This window comes from Saccopteryx leptura, chromosome 7 (assembly GCF_036850995.1).
Source record: "Saccopteryx leptura isolate mSacLep1 chromosome 7, mSacLep1_pri_phased_curated, whole genome shotgun sequence".
Taxonomy (NCBI): domain Eukaryota; kingdom Metazoa; phylum Chordata; class Mammalia; order Chiroptera; family Emballonuridae; genus Saccopteryx; species Saccopteryx leptura.
Genome location: NC_089509.1, coordinates 87,894,973 through 87,913,605, shown reverse-complemented (window position 1 = coordinate 87,913,605; position 18,633 = coordinate 87,894,973). Strand labels below are relative to the sequence as shown.

At 37.1% G+C, this 18,633-nt stretch overlaps 1 protein-coding gene across 1 annotated transcript in view; it reads left to right on the top strand.

Annotated features, from left to right (window-relative positions):
* C2CD6 (C2 calcium dependent domain containing 6) overlaps positions 1–18,633 on the top strand; it is a 98,162-nt gene that overhangs the window by 16,305 nt on the left and 63,224 nt on the right. The window contains exons 4-10 of the mRNA XM_066346505.1: positions 882–1,042; positions 4,835–4,957; positions 6,904–6,948; positions 8,325–8,393; positions 10,092–10,171; positions 16,780–16,926; positions 17,286–17,391. Coding sequence (XP_066202602.1) covers positions 882–1,042; positions 4,835–4,957; positions 6,904–6,948; positions 8,325–8,393; positions 10,092–10,171; positions 16,780–16,926; positions 17,286–17,391 — 731 coding nt within the window. The remainder of the gene's footprint in view (positions 1–881; positions 1,043–4,834; positions 4,958–6,903; positions 6,949–8,324; positions 8,394–10,091; positions 10,172–16,779; positions 16,927–17,285; positions 17,392–18,633) is intronic.

Sequence of the window (18,633 nt, the reverse complement as noted above, 5' to 3'; positions counted from 1 at the left end):
TATGAAAGATAAACATACACACCAATATATGTATTATAGTATAAGTGAAGTATATATTGAAATGAATTAGAGTAGAATGCTGCTCTAAATTGTGTCTGAAATTTAAAAATAAATTACTCTCAGATGACATTTTTTGAATTTCTATGCAATTATGCTTAGAAAAAAATTTCAACTATATATTATTGTAAATGTTTATCACTTTAAAATGTTTATCACCCTGGCTGGTTGGCTCAGCTGTAGAGCATTGGCCAGGCACGTGGAAGTCCCGGGTTTGATTCCCATGCAGGGCACATAGAAGTGCCCATCTGCTTCTCCACCCCTCCCCCTCTCCTTTCTCTCCATCACTCTCTTCCCCTCCCGCAGCCAAGGCTCCCTTGGAGCAAAGTTGGCCCGGGCACTGAGGATGGCTCTGTGGCCTCCCACTCAGGCACTAGAATGGCTCTGATTGCAGCAGAGCAATGCCCCAGAGGGGCCAAGCATCAACCCCTGGTGGGCATGCCAGGTGGATCCCAGGCGTGCGCATGCGGGAGTCTCTCTGACTGACTCCCCACTTCTAACTTCAGAAAAATACAAAAAAAAAAAAAAAGTAAAAGAAAAAGAAAAAAAAATTGCAAAGGAATTACAATGGAAATATATATAAGGATAAAAATATGAGAAATGACCTAAAAAAGATTCTTTTCCTACTTATATTGTACCTAATATTGATGGGAAAAATTATTATTTTTAAAGGGCTTTTTTACTATTTAATATGCTCTACAATTACCTCTTTCTTTATATGATTGATTTTTAGGTTTTGGCCTGAATTGTCTAATGGATTAATTTTATAATGCATTATTGTTCAATCACAACAAAATTTGCTTCCTAAATATTTATGTTTTCAGTCAATTTACAGCATTATGATAATTTGTGCATTCGCATCACTATAAACAACGTTGTGAAATGTACAAAAATGCGTAGCTTTCTACCCCAAAACACACAAAATGTCAGTAATGAAAGGAAAACTATAATTAAGTTTGATGACATGAAGTATTTTTCTGTACAGGTAATGTTAAAGTTCTCTTTTAAATATAAGAATGTATTTTATAGGTTCAAATATGCTACATTAGTTATATCTTTTTGTGGGGGATAGGAAAGAAACGAAAGCCGTACCTTTATGTTATTTTACAGTATTCTATTCTATATTATGGGCTAGTAGATGTTTTTTAAAAAGATAAATAGCTTACTGTGAAGTATACAATCTGGTGATCATTTCCCCTGAGTTCTAACTGTGTTTTATCACACAGGCATTTGTCTGTCTTGCTCTTTCCCTCCCATCTACTATCTCCCACCCCGTCTTAGTCAGTTTGGGCTGCTATAACAAATTACTGTAGACTGGGTGGCTTAAACAACAAATGTTTGTTTCTCACCTTTCTGAAAAATGGGAAGTTCAAGATCAAGGTCCTGTCAGATCCGTTGTCTCGTGACAGCCTGCTTCCTGGTTTGCTGATGGTCATCTTCTTACTGGTACAGTGATATGGCAGAGAGCAAAGAGAGATCATCCTTTTTGTGCCTCTTTTTATAAGGAAACTAATTCAATTCATGAGAGTTCTACCCTCCCAAACACTCCACTTACAAATACCATCATCACATTGGGGTTTTAGGGTTCTTTTTTAAAATTTTTTATTTAGAAAACTAACTTTAACAGGGTGACATTGATCAATAGGAGTACATAGGTTTCAGGTAAACATTTCTGTAGCATTTGAACTGTTGATTATGTTGTGTAGCCATCAGCCAGTCAAATCATTTTCCATCACCGTATATTTGTCCCTCTTTCGCCTTTACCCCCACCTTCTCCCCCTCCTGCACCCTCACTTCCCCCTCCCGTATGTCTTCCTCCCCCTGGTAACCACTTCACTTTTATCTATGTCCATGAGTCTCAGTTTTATATCCCACCTATGTGTGAAATCATACAGTTCTTAGCTTTTTCTGCTTTACTTATTTCACTCAGTATAATGTTCTCAAGGTCCATCCATGTTGTTGTGGATTTCAAATTCAACGTATGAATTTTGAGGTGGCCAAAAATTTAGTTCATAAAAACAGTATTTCTTTTTTCTCCATTCTTCTTATATAAAATCTCTCCACTTATTTTTTCTCCAATTATTTTTGTATGGATTAACCTCTTCAGTCTTTATAACAATTCCCCAAAATATACATACTCTCATTAGCATCAACAAAATGAAATACAACCTACAAAATGGGAGAAAATATTTGCAAATCATATATCTAATAAGAGGTTAATACTCAAATATATATAAAGAACTCTTTCAATTCAATAGAAGAAAAACCCAATTAAAAAATGGGCAGAGGATCTGATAAACATTTTTCCAAAGCAGACATACAGATGGCCTATAGGTACATGAAAAGGTGCTCAACATCACTAATCATCAGGGAAATGCAAATCAGAACCGCAATGAGATATCACCTCACACTGTTAAAATGATTGTGATCTACAAGACAAGAAATAGCGAGTGTTGGCAAGGATGTGTAGAAAGGGAACCCTTGAATACTATTGATAAGAATGTAAATTGGGCCCTGGCCGGTTGGCTCAGCGGTAGAGCGTCGGCCTGGCGTGCGGGGGACCCGGGTTCGATTCCCGGCCAGGGCACATAGGAGAAGCGCCCATTTGCTTCTCCACCCCCGCCCCCCTCTTCCTCTCTGTCTCTCTCTTCCCCTCCCGCAGCCAAGGCTCCGTTGGAGCAAGGATGGCCGGGGCGCTGGGGATGGCTCCTTGGCCTCTGCCCCAGGCGCTAGAGTGGCTCTGGTCGCGGCAGAGCGACCCCCCGGAGGGGCAGAGCATCGCCCCCTGGTGGGCAGAGCTTTGCCCCTGGTGGGCGTGCCGGGTGGATCCCAGTTGGGCGCATGCGGGAGTCTGACTGTCTCTCCCCGTTTCCAGCTTCAGAAAAAAAAAAAAAGAATGTAAATTGGTCCAACCTCTATGGAAAACAGTGTTGAGGCTCCTAAAAAAATTAAAACTAGAACTACCATATGACCCAGTAATCCTGCTTCTGCTTCGAAGAAAAGAAAAACACTATCTCAGAAAGATATCTGCATCCCCCACAGGTTCATTGCACCATTATTTACAATAGCCAGTATGTGGGGAAAGAAACCTAAGTGTCCATCCAAGGATAAATAGATTTAAATTTTTTTTTAAATGAAATGTTATTGAGTCATAAAAAAAAGAAGTAAATCCTGCCATTGGCAACAACATGAATGGACCTTGAGGGCATAATACTAGGTGAAGTAAGACAGAGAAAGACAAATACTGCATTATCTAACTTAAATCTGGAATCTAAAAAAAATAAACCAAAATCCCAATTCATGTGTACGAAGAACAGACTGCTGGTTGCCACAGGTGGGAGTTTTGGGGGTGGGCAAAATGGGTGAAGGTACAAACTTCCAGTTACAAGATATATATATATATATATATAATATAAGATATACCGTATTTCCCCATGTATAAGACGCACCTTAATTTTGAGGCCTGAAATTGGGGGGAAAAGTGTATTATGTAAAGTTATTGAACTCAAGTTTTGATCATCATAAAATTCATACAACTCCTCATCCATGTGCAGAAGTGGGAAATGCAAGCAAAAAAAATCTACAACCGCCTGACCAGGTGGTGGCGCAGTGGATAGAGCGTCGGACTGGGATGCGGAAGGACCCAGGTTCGAGACCCCGAGGTCACCAGCTTGAGCGCGGGCTCATCTGGCTTGAGCAAAGAGCTCACCAGCTTAGACCCAAGGTCGCTGGCTCCAGCAAGGGGTTACTCAGTCTGCTGAAGGCCCCCGGTCAAGGCACATGTGAGAAAGCAATCAATGAACAACTAAGACGTCGCAATGCGCAACAAGAAACTGATGATTGATGCTTCTCATCTCTCTCCATTCCTGTCTGTCCCTGTCTATCTCTGCCTCTGTAAAAAAAAACACCAAAAAACAAAAATACAACCACTGTATAAGATGCATCCAGTTTTTAGACCCCAAATATTTCGGGGGTGCATCTTATACACGGGGAAATACAGTATATATTCTGGGAATCTAATGTATGGCATGGTAACAATAGTTAATGATACTCTATTGTGTATTTGAAAGCTGCAAAGAGAGTAGATCTTAAAAGTTCTAATCACAAGAAAAAAAGGTGTATCTGTATAGTGATGGGTATTAACTAGACTATTGTGATCATTCTGCAATATATACAAATATCAAATCATTATGTCATACACCTAAAAGTAATACAGTGTTGTATATTAGTTGTATCTCACTTAATTAAAAAATGCATTTAGAATCTTGGGGTTAGAAGGTATGAGATGTTTTTCTAATCAGCAAGAGTGTATAGATCTTAAAGGTGACATAATAATGATACTGTATTACAGATTTTTAAGTTCCAAGTTGATACAATGGTGTACATTTTATCAAAAAGTTAAAGAAAAAAACTGAGAATGATGTTGGATATCTTTTGGTATTGGATGTTTGGATTACATAGGTTATTTGGATTGGCTGTTGGGTTACCTTTGATAAGTTTCAGTAGAGCATTGAGGCTAAACTTCTATGTAGAATTAAAAGAGAGAATGTACATAATGGGTGTTTCAAAAAGACTACATTTGACATTAGACATAAACAAGATCCTGATTTTTGTTGACATTAGGGTATATGTGACTGAGATTGAAAAGTTATAAGGCTGAAAACTAATGATTAGATATGCACATAATATATAGTTTATAGATATATTTATTCAGAAATTATATCTGAAATAGGACTGAAAATTTAATGCTCCTTTTTTACGTGTATTTTGTATCAAGGTCCCCAGGCGTCAAGACGATGTGCGTAATAACATTCACTTGGATCTAATACAATATGACAATAAAGAGAAATGTGCTGTCCTGTTAGGGAGTGTTCAGGTACACCTCTATGAAGTAATTCTGGTACGTATGCAGATCATTTTTCACTTTAGTATCACACTGTCCAGTTGGTGATTATTAAGATTTAGCTGTACCTGAAGGATTCCTTGTGTTTATTATCTGCCTTCAAACTTGTGCTCAGGAAACATATCTCCCTCTTGCTACCAAAAATTTTTCTCTGGTTTATAACAGCATAATGTTTTTGAAAATTTATTTTTTGGAAGAGCAGTGGTACAATCTGAAAGATTAAGCATGTTTTATGAAATATTTTTAAACAAAACTCAAACCACAAACTCTATCTCTCAGTTGGCAGCATAACTTTCAGGGTTTTTTTATCCTCAGCTGGGCTGCTTGCCATCTGCCCTGTGCATGTGTCATTTTGGGGTCAGCAAAAGTTTTGGGCAGAGTTTACACACAGATTTTTGTGGTTCCTTCTCTCTTGCTTTCTCCTTCCTTGGAGTGTTCTGTCCCCCACCCCCATTACAAATATTGAAACAAGAAAAATCCATGAATCCTTGGTGATCTAAAAAAGAGAGAGAGAGAGAGAGAGAGAGAGACAGCATGGGAAGAAAAAGGAAAGCCTTTTATTTTTAAACAGAAGAATGCCAGTTCCTAAAGTAGTAGGAACGATAGAATTACAAATTTACCATTTTTGCAACATTTTATAGTAAATAATAATTCAGTCAAGAGTTATCAGTGGTAAAACATTAGGTAAAAAGTGTTTGGGAAACAAGATATTTGAATGGTGCCAAAGTAGGAGACCACAGATTAATTGTTACAAAAGCGGAAATGTTCCTGTACAATAGTGAGATGTGATGGTTACCATTTTAACTAAGAGCTTGAACTTAGCATAAGTAATTGTAGACAACTTAACACCTAAGGTGGTATAATATGACATACACAACCTATGAATTATTCTTATCAAAAAATGTTTAACCTAGGTCTAATCAACCCAAGTCTAGACGTAATTTTTAGGAGATGGGAGGAAAGTTAATTAATGCCATGACAAGATGATAAGGTAAATACATAATGTGAGACATACCATCATTGCTTTAAAAAGTTAAGGTCAGCCTGACCAGGTGTTGGCATAGTGGATAGAGTGTCAGACTGGGACGCGGAGGACCCAGGTTCGAAACCCCAAGGTAGCCGGATTGAGAGTGGGCTCATCTAGTTTGAGCAAGGCTCAGCAGCCTGAGCCCAAGGTTGCTGGCTTGAGCAAGGGGTCACTGGGTCTGCTATAGCCCCCTGGTCAAGGCACATATGAGAAAGCAATTGATGAACAACTAAAGTGTTGCAACAAAGAATTGATGCTTCTCATCTCTCTCCCTTCCTGTCTCTCTGTCCCTATCTATCCCTCTCTCTGACTCTCTCTCTGTCTCTGCCAAAAAAAAAAAAAAGTTAAGGTCATTAAAGAAAAAACAAAGGTGCAACAACTGTTCTAGATTAAGAGAGATGCAATAATTTGGATTGAATACAGGTTTAAAAAAGTTACAAAAACATTCTGAGAAAGTTATGACACAATATATGTACTGAATATTAGATAAAATTCTAAAATTGTTAATTCTCTAAAGTATGATACTAATATTATAGTTATGTAGGAGAATATTCTCTTTTTTTTTTGCAAGACAGACAGAGTCAGCTTATCATGTAGATTTATGTTTAACCCTTCAATAAGAAATTATATTTTCTGAAAGTACAGTTCCTCTAAGACTTCCATAAAGGAGTATTATAACTAGCAGGAACATTTTTGTCTAAAACATAACTGTAGAACTTGACATTTATTTTTCGTACAATCTGGAATTCTGATTTTCTTCCAAATATTCCTTTTATTTGTATTTTAACTACTAAATTAATACTAAATTAATAATATGTGCATTGAAATCATTACCTAATTTTTAAAAATTTATGAAATGGTTTAAATTTTATATATGAGTCTATATTTAATAATTTTATTATTTATTTTTTTCTAGAAAGGGTGCTTTACTGAAGAATTTCAAATGTTGAATAAAAAAACAGTAAGAGCTTTATTGAAACTTCCAAAGTTTTGTACCTACACTTAACATTTTATATACCTTTACTCTGATATTGTTTGTAAACTCTGATGCTGTTTTCATTCTTTTGTTGCCCTATTAGACACTATCTGAATTAATAGAAATATATTAAATGGAGAATACAGTATTTACTTACAAAATCTTCATCTCCACCTTTTTTAAAAAAATTAATAACCAATCTTACCGCTCAATGGTGAACAAGAAAATTAGAAACCATTGGGTAAGAGAGTAAAACGCCTCTAGCTGTTTCTCTGACTGTATAGCCTCAGGATTATCACTTGCTGAGGAAACATTATTTTTCTCCTTGAGTTTCTAGAGAGTTGTTTACAGTTCTCACTTTAATTTCTTTTTAAGTACTTTAAGTACTTAAAAGTTATTATCTTGCCCTGGCCGGTTGGCTCAGCGGTAGAGCGTCGGCCTAGCGTGCGGAGGACCCGGGTTCGATTCCCGGCCAGGGCACACAGGAGAAGCGCCCATTTGCTTCTCCACCCCTCCGCCGCGCTTTCCTCTCTGTCTCTCTCTTCCCCTCCCGCAGCTGAGGCTCCATTGGAGCAAAGATGGCCCGGGCGCTGGGGATGGCTCTGTGGCCTCTGCCCCAGGCGCTAGAGTGGCTCTGGTCGCAATATGGCGACGCCCAGGATGGGCAGAGCATCGCCCCCTGGTGGGCAGAGCGTCGCCCCATGGTGGGCGTGCCGGGTGGATCCCGGTCGGGCGCATGCGGGAGTCTGTCTGACTGTCTCTCCCTGTTTCCAGCTTCAGAAAAATGAAAAAATAAATAAATAAATAATAAAAAAAAAAGTTATTATCTTGATTACTTGCTCTTCTCTATTCAGAGAAGCTTCTGCCGCCAATAGCCGAAACAGGGACAAGGAGCATAAAAGATAGAATGATGGACATTTGAGGTCATAACCTCTGACACCCTCCTGCATTTCACATATAAACAAGCGGGGTTTAGAGACTAAGCCAAAATATTATCTGAAAACGGAAGTGGAGGTGAGAGAAGTATGAGTAAATCTTTTAAAATATATATACATGTGTATATGTTATATACATATATACATAATATGTATCTCAGCGTGTCCTATTAAGAATTATAAATTGATATCTCCACATTTTAGTCATATAATATGGCTTAACTTTAACATAAAAGTTTTTAACATTTTAGGAAGTCCATCGATTCTTTTATAGGAATTCTTTTGGTAACTTTATTATTTTTTTAATCAGGAGAATCATGATTTGGTTTTCTAATTTATAGATTTATGACGTAAAAATATCACTGGCTATCACTTCTTCATTAAAATAGCTTTCTGGTCAAACCAATAAATTTGCCTCATGTTTAGTTTGTCTGCAGGTTGGAGGTGGAGTTTATGTTCTCCTATGGTAACTTTGGTTATGGATTCTCACATCAGGTTAGTTCTCTTGTTAAAAACTATTCTGTGGCTCTTCAGTCGCCTCATCCCCTTCGGAGCCCCAACCCTTTCCAGTCTGATAAATTCTTTAAAATAAATATTTTAAAAAGAATGCTGTTTTTCTCCAGTCTAAAGAAAAATGAAACTTTGCCATTATTTGCTTATCCATTTTAAAGTAATGATCTTTTATTCAAAATATCTTTATTATAAAATTTGCTGTGTGTGTGTCTGTGCATACTTATGTAATTGAAAACAATTATTTTAAGTATTCAAGAAGTGAGTGTAGATTTTTATATTTTAAAATATTCATTAAAATGGAGTCATTGATGTTATCAGATAATTGTACTCTGATTGTTTATGCTCCTTTTCCTAGTTGTTATTTCAGTATCTGGTGTTATTTGTATCTTCCTTGATTCATCAGAAAGTAACATGCCCAAAGAAGATATCTTTGTAGCTTTGACCTGCTCCTTTAAATTCACCTCATATATCCATGTTATAGTGAAATTTTCTGTACATTAACCTATGTCCTTTCATTGTATACATAGGTTAGATTCCTATAATGAAAATTATTGTCCAAACCAATGAAGTTTTTGAGAAATTGTTCTAGAAAAATTATACCAACATATAGTCTCATCAGATGTTTGAAATAATTCTTGATATCCCTGGGCATTACCACAGCTCTGGGGCATTTATAAATCCAGTCCTGTTAGTGCTGCAGTTATATTGGGGAAATGGCTCCTATACTTTGCATATAATCTTTCATTTTTAGTTTTTGCTATTTTTATAGGCTTGGTTGCTTTTTAATTATGAATTGAAAGTGGGTACAGTTTTATTAAAAAATCTTCCACTTTGTTAACTGAGAAATCTCTGTAAAATATATTTTAAAATTTTGCCTGTGGTAGATCATTATGATATTTAATGCATTTTTGAGTCAGAAGTAAGTAATATAGAAATGAAAGGCACAAACATTTTTTCTTTTTTTTTCTCTGCTTTGACTTTTTTCCTTCTGTCTACAGTATTATCTTTTCTTATTGTGAATTAGGTCTTATAGAGGCCCCTAATTATTTAGTCTTTTTTTTTTTGTGACAATCACAGTTTATAAGCATCAACCTCAGAGATAGATTTTGTGTTTGAATATAACATGTAACAATCCCATTCTTAAGGAGAAATATCCTTTTCAAATAAAACTGGTCAAGAATAGTTTTATGTAAGTGGACTCTACAAAAGCAAGAAACAAGGCATTGTACAGAAAAGAGTAGGACATATAATAAAAGTTCAATTTGGTTTCTCTGGCTGTGAGCTGTTAGGTAGTATTGTCCCCTACTTACCTATCGTGATAACGTCCAAGAGAGTACTGCACTGGAGGCGGATGAAGCTGCAGTCAAATCCTGGCTCTCACGCCTATTGGCTAACCTGGAACAAATTACTCATCTTCAGTATTACAGGCTCTGTAAAATAGGCATAGTTATCTACCTCAGGGGATTACTGAGAGGATTCAATAATCTTAAAGATATAAATTCTTGGCAGATATTGTTAGCAATATTCTTGGCAATAAATGTTAGTTCTCTCTTCCTCTCTCAATTCCTTTTCTCCTTATATGGATCGTTTAAGGCCTATTTTATAGCCCTGAAGTGTAGGATTAGGGTGCGCTGTAACTGTCACTAAACAGTGTTAAAATCTACTTACTATTTTCTCCAGTTAAAACCTCTTCAGAAAATTGTCGAACCATCCATGTTTATGAATCCTGAACCACCTCCAGAAAGAAGAGACCCTGTAACGTAAGTGTTTGAAGTCTTATTAATACAGTTAGATCATGTGGGCTTTGAAACATTTAATCCATTTGATGGAGCATTTTGGTTTCGCCCTGGTCGGCAAATTGCTGCTCGCGGGCCACATGCAGCTCTTTGGCCCCTTGAGTGTGGCCCTCCCACAAAATACCATGTGCGGGTGCTACCTCGATAAGGAATGTACCTACCTATATAGTTTAAGTTTTAAAAAATTGACTCTCAAAAGAAATTTCAATCATTGTACTATTGATATTTGGCTCTGTTGACTAATGAGTTTGCCAACTGGAAGGCCTGGCTAGAATGGGTTCGACTCCAAGGTAAAGAGAGCAGTGGATTTTTTTGCTTAAAAAGGAGAGAGAAAATTTGAGTTTCTGGTTGTAGCCCTGAAGAGAGATGGTGAGGAGGTCTGGAGACAAGAAAGCTAAAGGAGGCGGATGCCAGCTTCCTGGCTGAAAGAGCGAAGGGCAGAGCAGCAGATGAGGAAAGTTGGCTGAAATATTCCTTTTGTGGAAAGAAATGAGGGTCTTTTATGATCAAGGTATCTAGTAGTTTTTAGTTTTCTGCTCTGCAGTACAGTAGTGTTTACTCGAATTCCACACGTTCCAATTGTTACTTTCAAATCTAGCCAAAAGTCAATCTCTGGTCAAAAATGTCATTAGCAAACCAAAAGTAAAATAGAATATGTCAACCAGTCTTGAAATTTCTACAGTAAAAATAGATTTTAAAAAATGAGAGAGACATTTTAATCTCTAGTACTAAGAATAAGAAATGGAAAATATTTGAAATAGAATTAGGGAATTAGGTATAAGACAGAAAATTGTATTCTGAAATGTTTATTGTCCTATAGTCTCACCAACACTGGGTATTATATTAAAAATAAATTTTGTTTTTTTGATACTGGTGATTTGTTGAAATAGTAAAGTGAAGTGTTTTTTCTTAATGTTTATTGCTTGTTATTTCCTTATCCATTGATTTATTGATTGAATAAACATTTATTGAGTATCTGCTATGCCCCCATGACATTGCAGATGTCCCAGGTTAGAAATCCTGAGGTTGCTGACTTGAGCACAGGCTTGCCAACTTGAACGTAGGGTAGCTGGCTTGAGCATGGGATCATCGACATGATCCCATAGTCATTGTCTTGAGCCCAAGGTCACTGACTTGAGCAAGGTGTCACTGGCTTGGCTGGAGCCTTGGTTAAGGCACACATGAGCAGCAATCAATGAACAGTTGAAATGCCCCTACTATGAGTTGATGCTTCTTATCTCTCTCCCTTCCTATCTCCAGATCTACCCTCTCTTGCTAAAAAACATTATTATAGTTCAAATGGGATGAGACCCCCTCAAAGGTGAACATAAAGAATTATGGGACAGGTCCTGGACATTGGTTGGCTCAGTGGTAGAGTGTCGGCCTGGCATATGGAAGTCTCAGGTTTGAGTCCCGGCCAGGGCACACTGGAGAAGTACCTATCCGCTTCTCTGCCTTCCCCCCTCTCTTTCCTCCCTATCTCTCTCTTTTCCTCCTGCAGCCAAGGCTCCATTGGAGCAAAGTTGGCCGGGTGCTGGGGATGGCTCCATGGCCTCTGCCTTAGGCATTAGAATGGCTATGGTTGCAATGGAGCAACGCCCCAGGTGGGCAGAGCATAGCCTTCTAGTGGGCTTGCCAGGTGGATCCCGGTCAGGCGCATGTGGGAGTCTGTCTCTGCCTCCCTGCTTCTCACTTCAGAAAAATACAAAAAAAAAGAAAAAGAATTATGAGACATAGCCAAGAAAAAATTTATACTTAGGGGAATTAGGGAAAAGTATTCTCAAGAAAGACTCCACAAAAGAAAAGGTGTTTGATATAAGACTTGAAAAATGAACAGAGGTGATTTTGCAAGGGTAAGGAGACACATTCCACCAAGATGGATCATATGTAACAGGAGGGAATCATAAGAGGCTGTGCTGTATTAGAGAACAGGGAGTAGTTAGTTGTGAGTGTCTAAGAGCATAGGAGTGAGAAGGGGAGCAATGGAAGGTGAGGTGGAACAGTCAGCAGGGGCAAGAGTTAGAGTTTAGGCTCTAGATCCAGACTGCATAGGCTTATATCTTGGGTCTGCTGGGTGACCTTGGGCAAGTTACTTAGGCTGTTTGTGCTTCATTTATTGAATGGGATAAAGATAATAATTACCCAAATGAGTTATTGTGATAAATAAGTTAAACATAAAGCACTTAGGACATAGTAGCAAACAGTAAAATGCTTAGTTGTTAGCTACTTATTAAAGTAATAAATATTCCATCGTCACCATCATCATTATTTTAGGTTTATGCTTCTCAAAGGTGAATAAATGTTACTGTTTGAGTCCTCAGAGGTGTGGCAGGGCAAAACGAATGCACTGGAAAACATGGTGCATCTTTCTGGAGTATTGCTTTATTCAAAGATTTTGAGAAGGAAAATGTTATATTAAAATTAACACTTATAAATTATGGAATAGAATTTTTTTAAATTATATAAATTTCTTAAGATAACGAAATGCTTCCAAGAAATGGTGTGCTTGTGTCTAATTGCATTAAGTTACACCTCCAGAGACCATCACTGTTCTCTGTCCACAGGAGTTCTTCATTGGAAATGTTTGGAGATGCTGCAGGCAGTACAGAACCATTGTAGAGGTTTAAGTAGGGACATAGCATGACCAACATACATTTATAACAATGATATCAATAGGGTTAAATATGGACAGAAAGGGTTTAGGATTGGGTGTCAAGGATTAGAGGAAGCTATTGTATTTAGTCTACATAAAAACAATTATGACAGTCTGAATTAAGGCAATGGCTTAGGGGTGTGACAGTTACTTTTATGGGTCAACTCGACTGGACCATGTGGTGCCCAGATGTTTTGTCAAACATTCTGAGTGTGTCTGTGAAGATGTTTTTGGATGAGATTAACATGTAATTCAGTAGACTGAGTAAAGCAGACTGTTGTCCCTAATGCTGATGGGCTTCATCCAGTCAGTTGGAGACCTGTACAGAACAAAAAATCTGACCCTCCCCAAGTAGGAGAGACTATCTCCTGCCTGACTGCCTTTAAACTGGAACATTGGCTTCTTCCTGCCTTCAGACTCAAGTGGAAATATCTACTGATTCTGCATCTTGAGCCTGCAGACTTTAGGACTAGAACTAGCCCCTCCCTTGAGTCTCCATCTTGCCAATTCATCCTGCGGATTTTGTGACTTGTTAGCCGCCATAATTGAATTATCCAATTCCCTATAATAAATCCATCTCTCACCTTATTGGTTCTGTTTCTCTGAACAACCTTGACTAATACAGATTTTGATTCTGAAAGTAGTAGCTCTAGGGGAACAGACTATTAAGGATGAATTTTCTGAATTGGTCTGTTTCTGGAACTGTTTCTAATCTCTAATCTGATTAGATTTAATACTGCTAATCAACCATTTATAAGAAGCAAAGATCAGGGTGACTGTGTATATGATACTTTCAAACGGTTTTGTCACACTATTGAATATAATGAAATTGACTAGGTACTCTTGATGTTGCAGTACAAAGTTGAGAAAGAAAAGGATTCAAATTCCTAGCATAAGCACTGCATAAATGACCTGAAATCTTCTACATGCACCCTTATCTCCTGTAACAACACGGACTAAGTTACTGAAAATCAGACCCAGAATTTCATCCTGTGACTGGATGAATTACAATGCAAGTTGACCAACCAGCCTCACTGGATGTCTGTTAAAATGAGGGCATTGATTGGGAATAAATGGGATCCTTATGGTGGGAACTGTCATCACTAAACTTGAAAATCTAAATGAATTGGGAGTAGTCAGATCCCAGTTTGGTAGGGGCCAAGGGATGGCACTCAGGCACCGGAGGCAAAGTGGAGTAGTTACTGTAGTGGACAGTAGAATAGTGTAGAATAGTCTGACTCATACAGACACAAACCACTGTGGGATGGATATTGGCTAGTTGATCACGTTTCTAAAAAAATACATAGAAAGCCTACTAAGTTCTTACTTGATCTGTATAGTGGAAAGTTGTAGGTCAAGTGAACAAAATTCTAACCTGAATTATAAAAACAAAGTCACAGCTCCTCGATAATGCCCAGTTTGAGCCAGTTTATAGACCCAGAACCCCTTGAATGAAGAAGAGGCCTGAACCCTTGAGGAGAGACTCTGGTACACTGCCAAAAATTTCTAATGTTACTCTCTCCCAGCTTTTTCCCAATGGAAACTAGAGCACTTTACTAGGGTAACTGTGCACAAGGGAAAAGGAGATAATCCAAGCTTTTAGAGACTACTGGACACTGGCTCTGAACTGACACTAATTTTGGATGATCCAAAATATCCCTGTTGTTGCCCAATCAGAGTAGGGGCTTATGGAGGTCAGAGATGGCCAGTGGAGTTTTAACTCTGATCCATCCCACAGAGGGTGCAGTGGAATAGCCAAACTCAGCAGTTGGTGAATCCATCCATTTGGTTCCCTGACCTGTGGAATGAGGGATATTATGGTGGGAAAGGCCAAATGGAAACCACTAGACCTACCTCTACCCAGGAAAATAGTAAACCAAAAGCAACACCACAGTCCTGGAAGGATTACAGAGGGTAGTGCTATCATCAAGGACTTGAAAGATCCAGCAGGTGATTCCCATCACATCCCCATTCAACTCGCTTTGCCTGTGCAGAAAACAGATGGATCTTGAAGAATGACAGTAGATTATCGTAATAAGGTGGTGAACTCCAGTTGCAGCTGCTGTGCCAGATATGGTTTCATTGCTTTGAGGAAATTAATGCACCCCCTGATACCTGGTATGCAACTGATGACCTGGCAAATGCTTTTTCTCCATGCTTGTTAATAAAGACCATCAGAAGCAGTTTGCTTTCAGCTGGCAAGGCCAGCAACACACCTTCACTGCTCTCCCTGAGGGAATATCAATTCTCCAGTTCTATGTCACAATTTAGTTCACAGGAATCATCAATTTTCCCTTACATAACTTATCACACAGGTCCATTACAATGATGACATTATGTTGATTAGGTCAAGTGAGCAAGAACTAGGCTTTTTTCAGATATACGGACCTGTGGGTCGTGACCAGGTTGAGTAACACTGGGTTAGACAGTTATATAATTAATGAAAAGATTTCCCTGATAACTAGTACCCTCTTGGCACATACATAGCTCTAGACTTATAGGTAAGATATTTGCATGTCAGGGTGGGAAATAAGTCAAACAGAATTCAGGGGCCTTCTACCACAGTGAAATTTTAGGAATCCAGTGGTATGGGGCTTGTCAAGATATTCCTGCTAAGGTAACGGATAAATTGTATCTGGCCCCTCCTAAACCAAAAAAAAAAAAAAAGGCCCAACACCGAGGGGACCTTTGGATTTTGGAGGCAACGTATTTCTCATTTGGGTGTGCTACTCGGGCCCATTTACTGAGTGATCTGAAAATATATCACAAATATCTATTTTCTTCCCTCTTTTATCTCCTTATCATTTAACATAGGATATATAGTCGTCCCTCGCCTTATTGTGGTTCACTTTTCACGGCCTCACTGTATCGTGGATTTTTAAATTGTATATATCTAACTTTGTATCATGGATTTTTCACTATATCACAGGATTTTGTGATATATAGGTATTTTTATATATTTATTATTTTGCGGTAAAATAAGCATTTTTAGCTTAAAAATGGAAAACAATATAAAAAATAGTAATTAAAACATATTACAAGAATATTACTGTATATTCACTGGTGAGTACCCATAGAGAATTTTATATGTTGTTAAAATTACATAGGTTTAAAAGTGTAGAAAATGATTAAGAGCGTAGGAAGTGTTTATAAGAGTGTGAGAAAGGTTATAACAATGTGGGAAAGGTTTATAAGAGTGTGAGGAGGGTTTATAAAGCCTTAAAATAGAAATAAGTAATAAAATAAATACAAGGTTGCTACTCCGTGGATTTTCGCCTATTATGGAGGGTTCTGGAACCTAACCCCTGTGATAAACGAGGGACCACTGTATTGACTTTATATCATAATATTAAAATATTGTTAACCTTGCATCATAGTATTTAAGCTTCAGGATATTGAGAAGTGTAAACACCCAAGGACTTTGCACTTCTCTTCTGGGGAAGGGGCTAGTGAATTCTTGGTTGTGTGCACGAGAGTTATAGCATGTTATTGTTTCTTGCTTTCATTTGGAGATTTAAATGTATTTTAAGGAAATGCTTCTGAGTACCAAGTTGACAAAGGGTGAACTTGTGATAGTTAATTTTATGTGTCAACCTGACTGTGCCATGAGTTAGGAGATTTGGATCTAGAGATTGGGAGAGAGGTCTGGGCTCAAACATTTTCTGCTTCTCTTCAGAACTTTGGCTCCTTCTCTTTCGCATTTCTGCTGCCCATGATCTTAGTAGTAAGAATAATCAAGAGAGCACTTCTCTCAGGATTCTGACTTTTGTCTTCTTTCCTAGCTCTAAGCTCTGAGGACCCAAGGTGGATAGTTGAGGTTACAGTATAAAAGAAAATGATTCAAAAGTGATAACTATCACCGGTTTTGGAAGTATACTTTTGTATTATTTCAATATTTAACTTTATTACCATTTTGCAGAAATGTTATTAAGCCACAGTCAATAGAATATCCAGCATTCTTATCTCCAGATCTAAATATTGCTGTTGGGATTCCAACTTCAACACCCCAGTCCAGACAGCCCTCTGTAGTGCGACTTGAAAAACTTCAGCAACAACCTCGGGAAAGGTAAAAAACAAAAGCAATTAAAAAAAATCTTATTGACATGTTATTTGTATATTAATTTTTTTCTTTGAGACATAGGATTGCTATTAATCTAGAAACCTTCATCATGGTTACAGTTCATGGGTTCAGAGGTTATTCTTGAGTTTGCTTACCATATTTAGGTGCTTGTTTTAAAACTCAGTGCTTTGGCAAGAAAAGAGGTGAAAAATTATTTATAAGATAGTGTCAGCAAAGAGGTAAACTGGGGCAAGCCTTTGGATTAGATGTTATTTCTTGGGTCATATTGTATGTCTTTTTTTTTAATCCACCATATATATTCCTATTGCTTTTTAAATCTATAACTTTATATTTTCTTTCTTTAGGCTGGAAAAAATGAAAAAAGAATATAGAGATCTTCCTACATGGAGAGAAAAAGCTATGTATTTAGAAGGACTTTTTACTCCCGAAATGGAACCTAAGGAACTTAAGGTAATCAACATAATACTTTCTCCCATATATAGCTTTTAATTCTTTTTTATTTAAAATGATTATGATAATTTAAAGTGATGACCAGATATTGTTAATGTTCTCAATATATAAAATGTTATTTATGATTCATGCAATTTACTATTTTGATAATGTGACATTTATCAATAAATATTTGTTGATGATTTATAAGGTTTAGTTTTTTAACAGCTTTGTTGAGCTATTTATATACCATATAATTCACCCATTTGAAGTGTACAATTCAGTGGCCCTTAGTATATTTGCAGAGTTGTGCATGCATTATTATAATCAATTTTAGAACATTCTCATTAACCCCCAAAGAAGCCCACACCTCTTAGGCTGTACCTTCCCAATCCCCATGTCCCCTAACCCTACAGTCTGTCTCTATTGATTTGCTTTCTCTAGACATTTCGTATAAATAAAATCATAAAATATATGGTCCTTTGTGACTTGCTTCTTTGACCTAGCATAGTGTTTTCAAGATGCATCCTTGTTGTAGCATGTATCAATACTTTATTTCTTTTTATTGCAAAATAATATTCCATTGTTTAAATATACCATATTTTATTTATCCAATCATCAGTTCATAGGCATTGAGTTCTTTTCACTTTGTAGTAGCCATTATGAATAATACTTCAATGAACATTCATGTATAGGTTTTTAAGTGAGCATATGTTTTTAATTTTGGGAGTATATATACCTAGGAGTAGAATAACTGAATCACAGAGTAATTCCCTGTTTAACTTTTCAGGAATTGCCAAACTGTTTTCCACAGAAGTTGCATAATTTTACATTCAAACAGTAATGTATGAGGGTTCCAACATTTATTTTTCTTTTTTAAAAAAATACAGCCTTCATAGTGGGTTTGAAGTGGTATTCCATTGTGGTTTTGATATGCATTTCTCTAATGACCAATGATATAAGCATCTTTTTTGTGCTTACTGGTCATTTTTATATTTTCTTTGAATAAATCATTATTCAAAACCATTGATAATTTTTAAATTGGGTTATTTGTATTTTTATTGTTGAATTATAAGAGTTCTTTACATAGTTAGGTACAACACCCTTATCAGATATATAAGTAAGGTTTAATATTTAGAAATGCAGTCTAACATATATTTTTATCTGGCAATAAAAGAGTCACAGGGATTTCAGTAGATAAAACATTGAAGTGAAATGGTAGTTATAATATACTGATATATTCATGATTTTTAATGCCTCTAT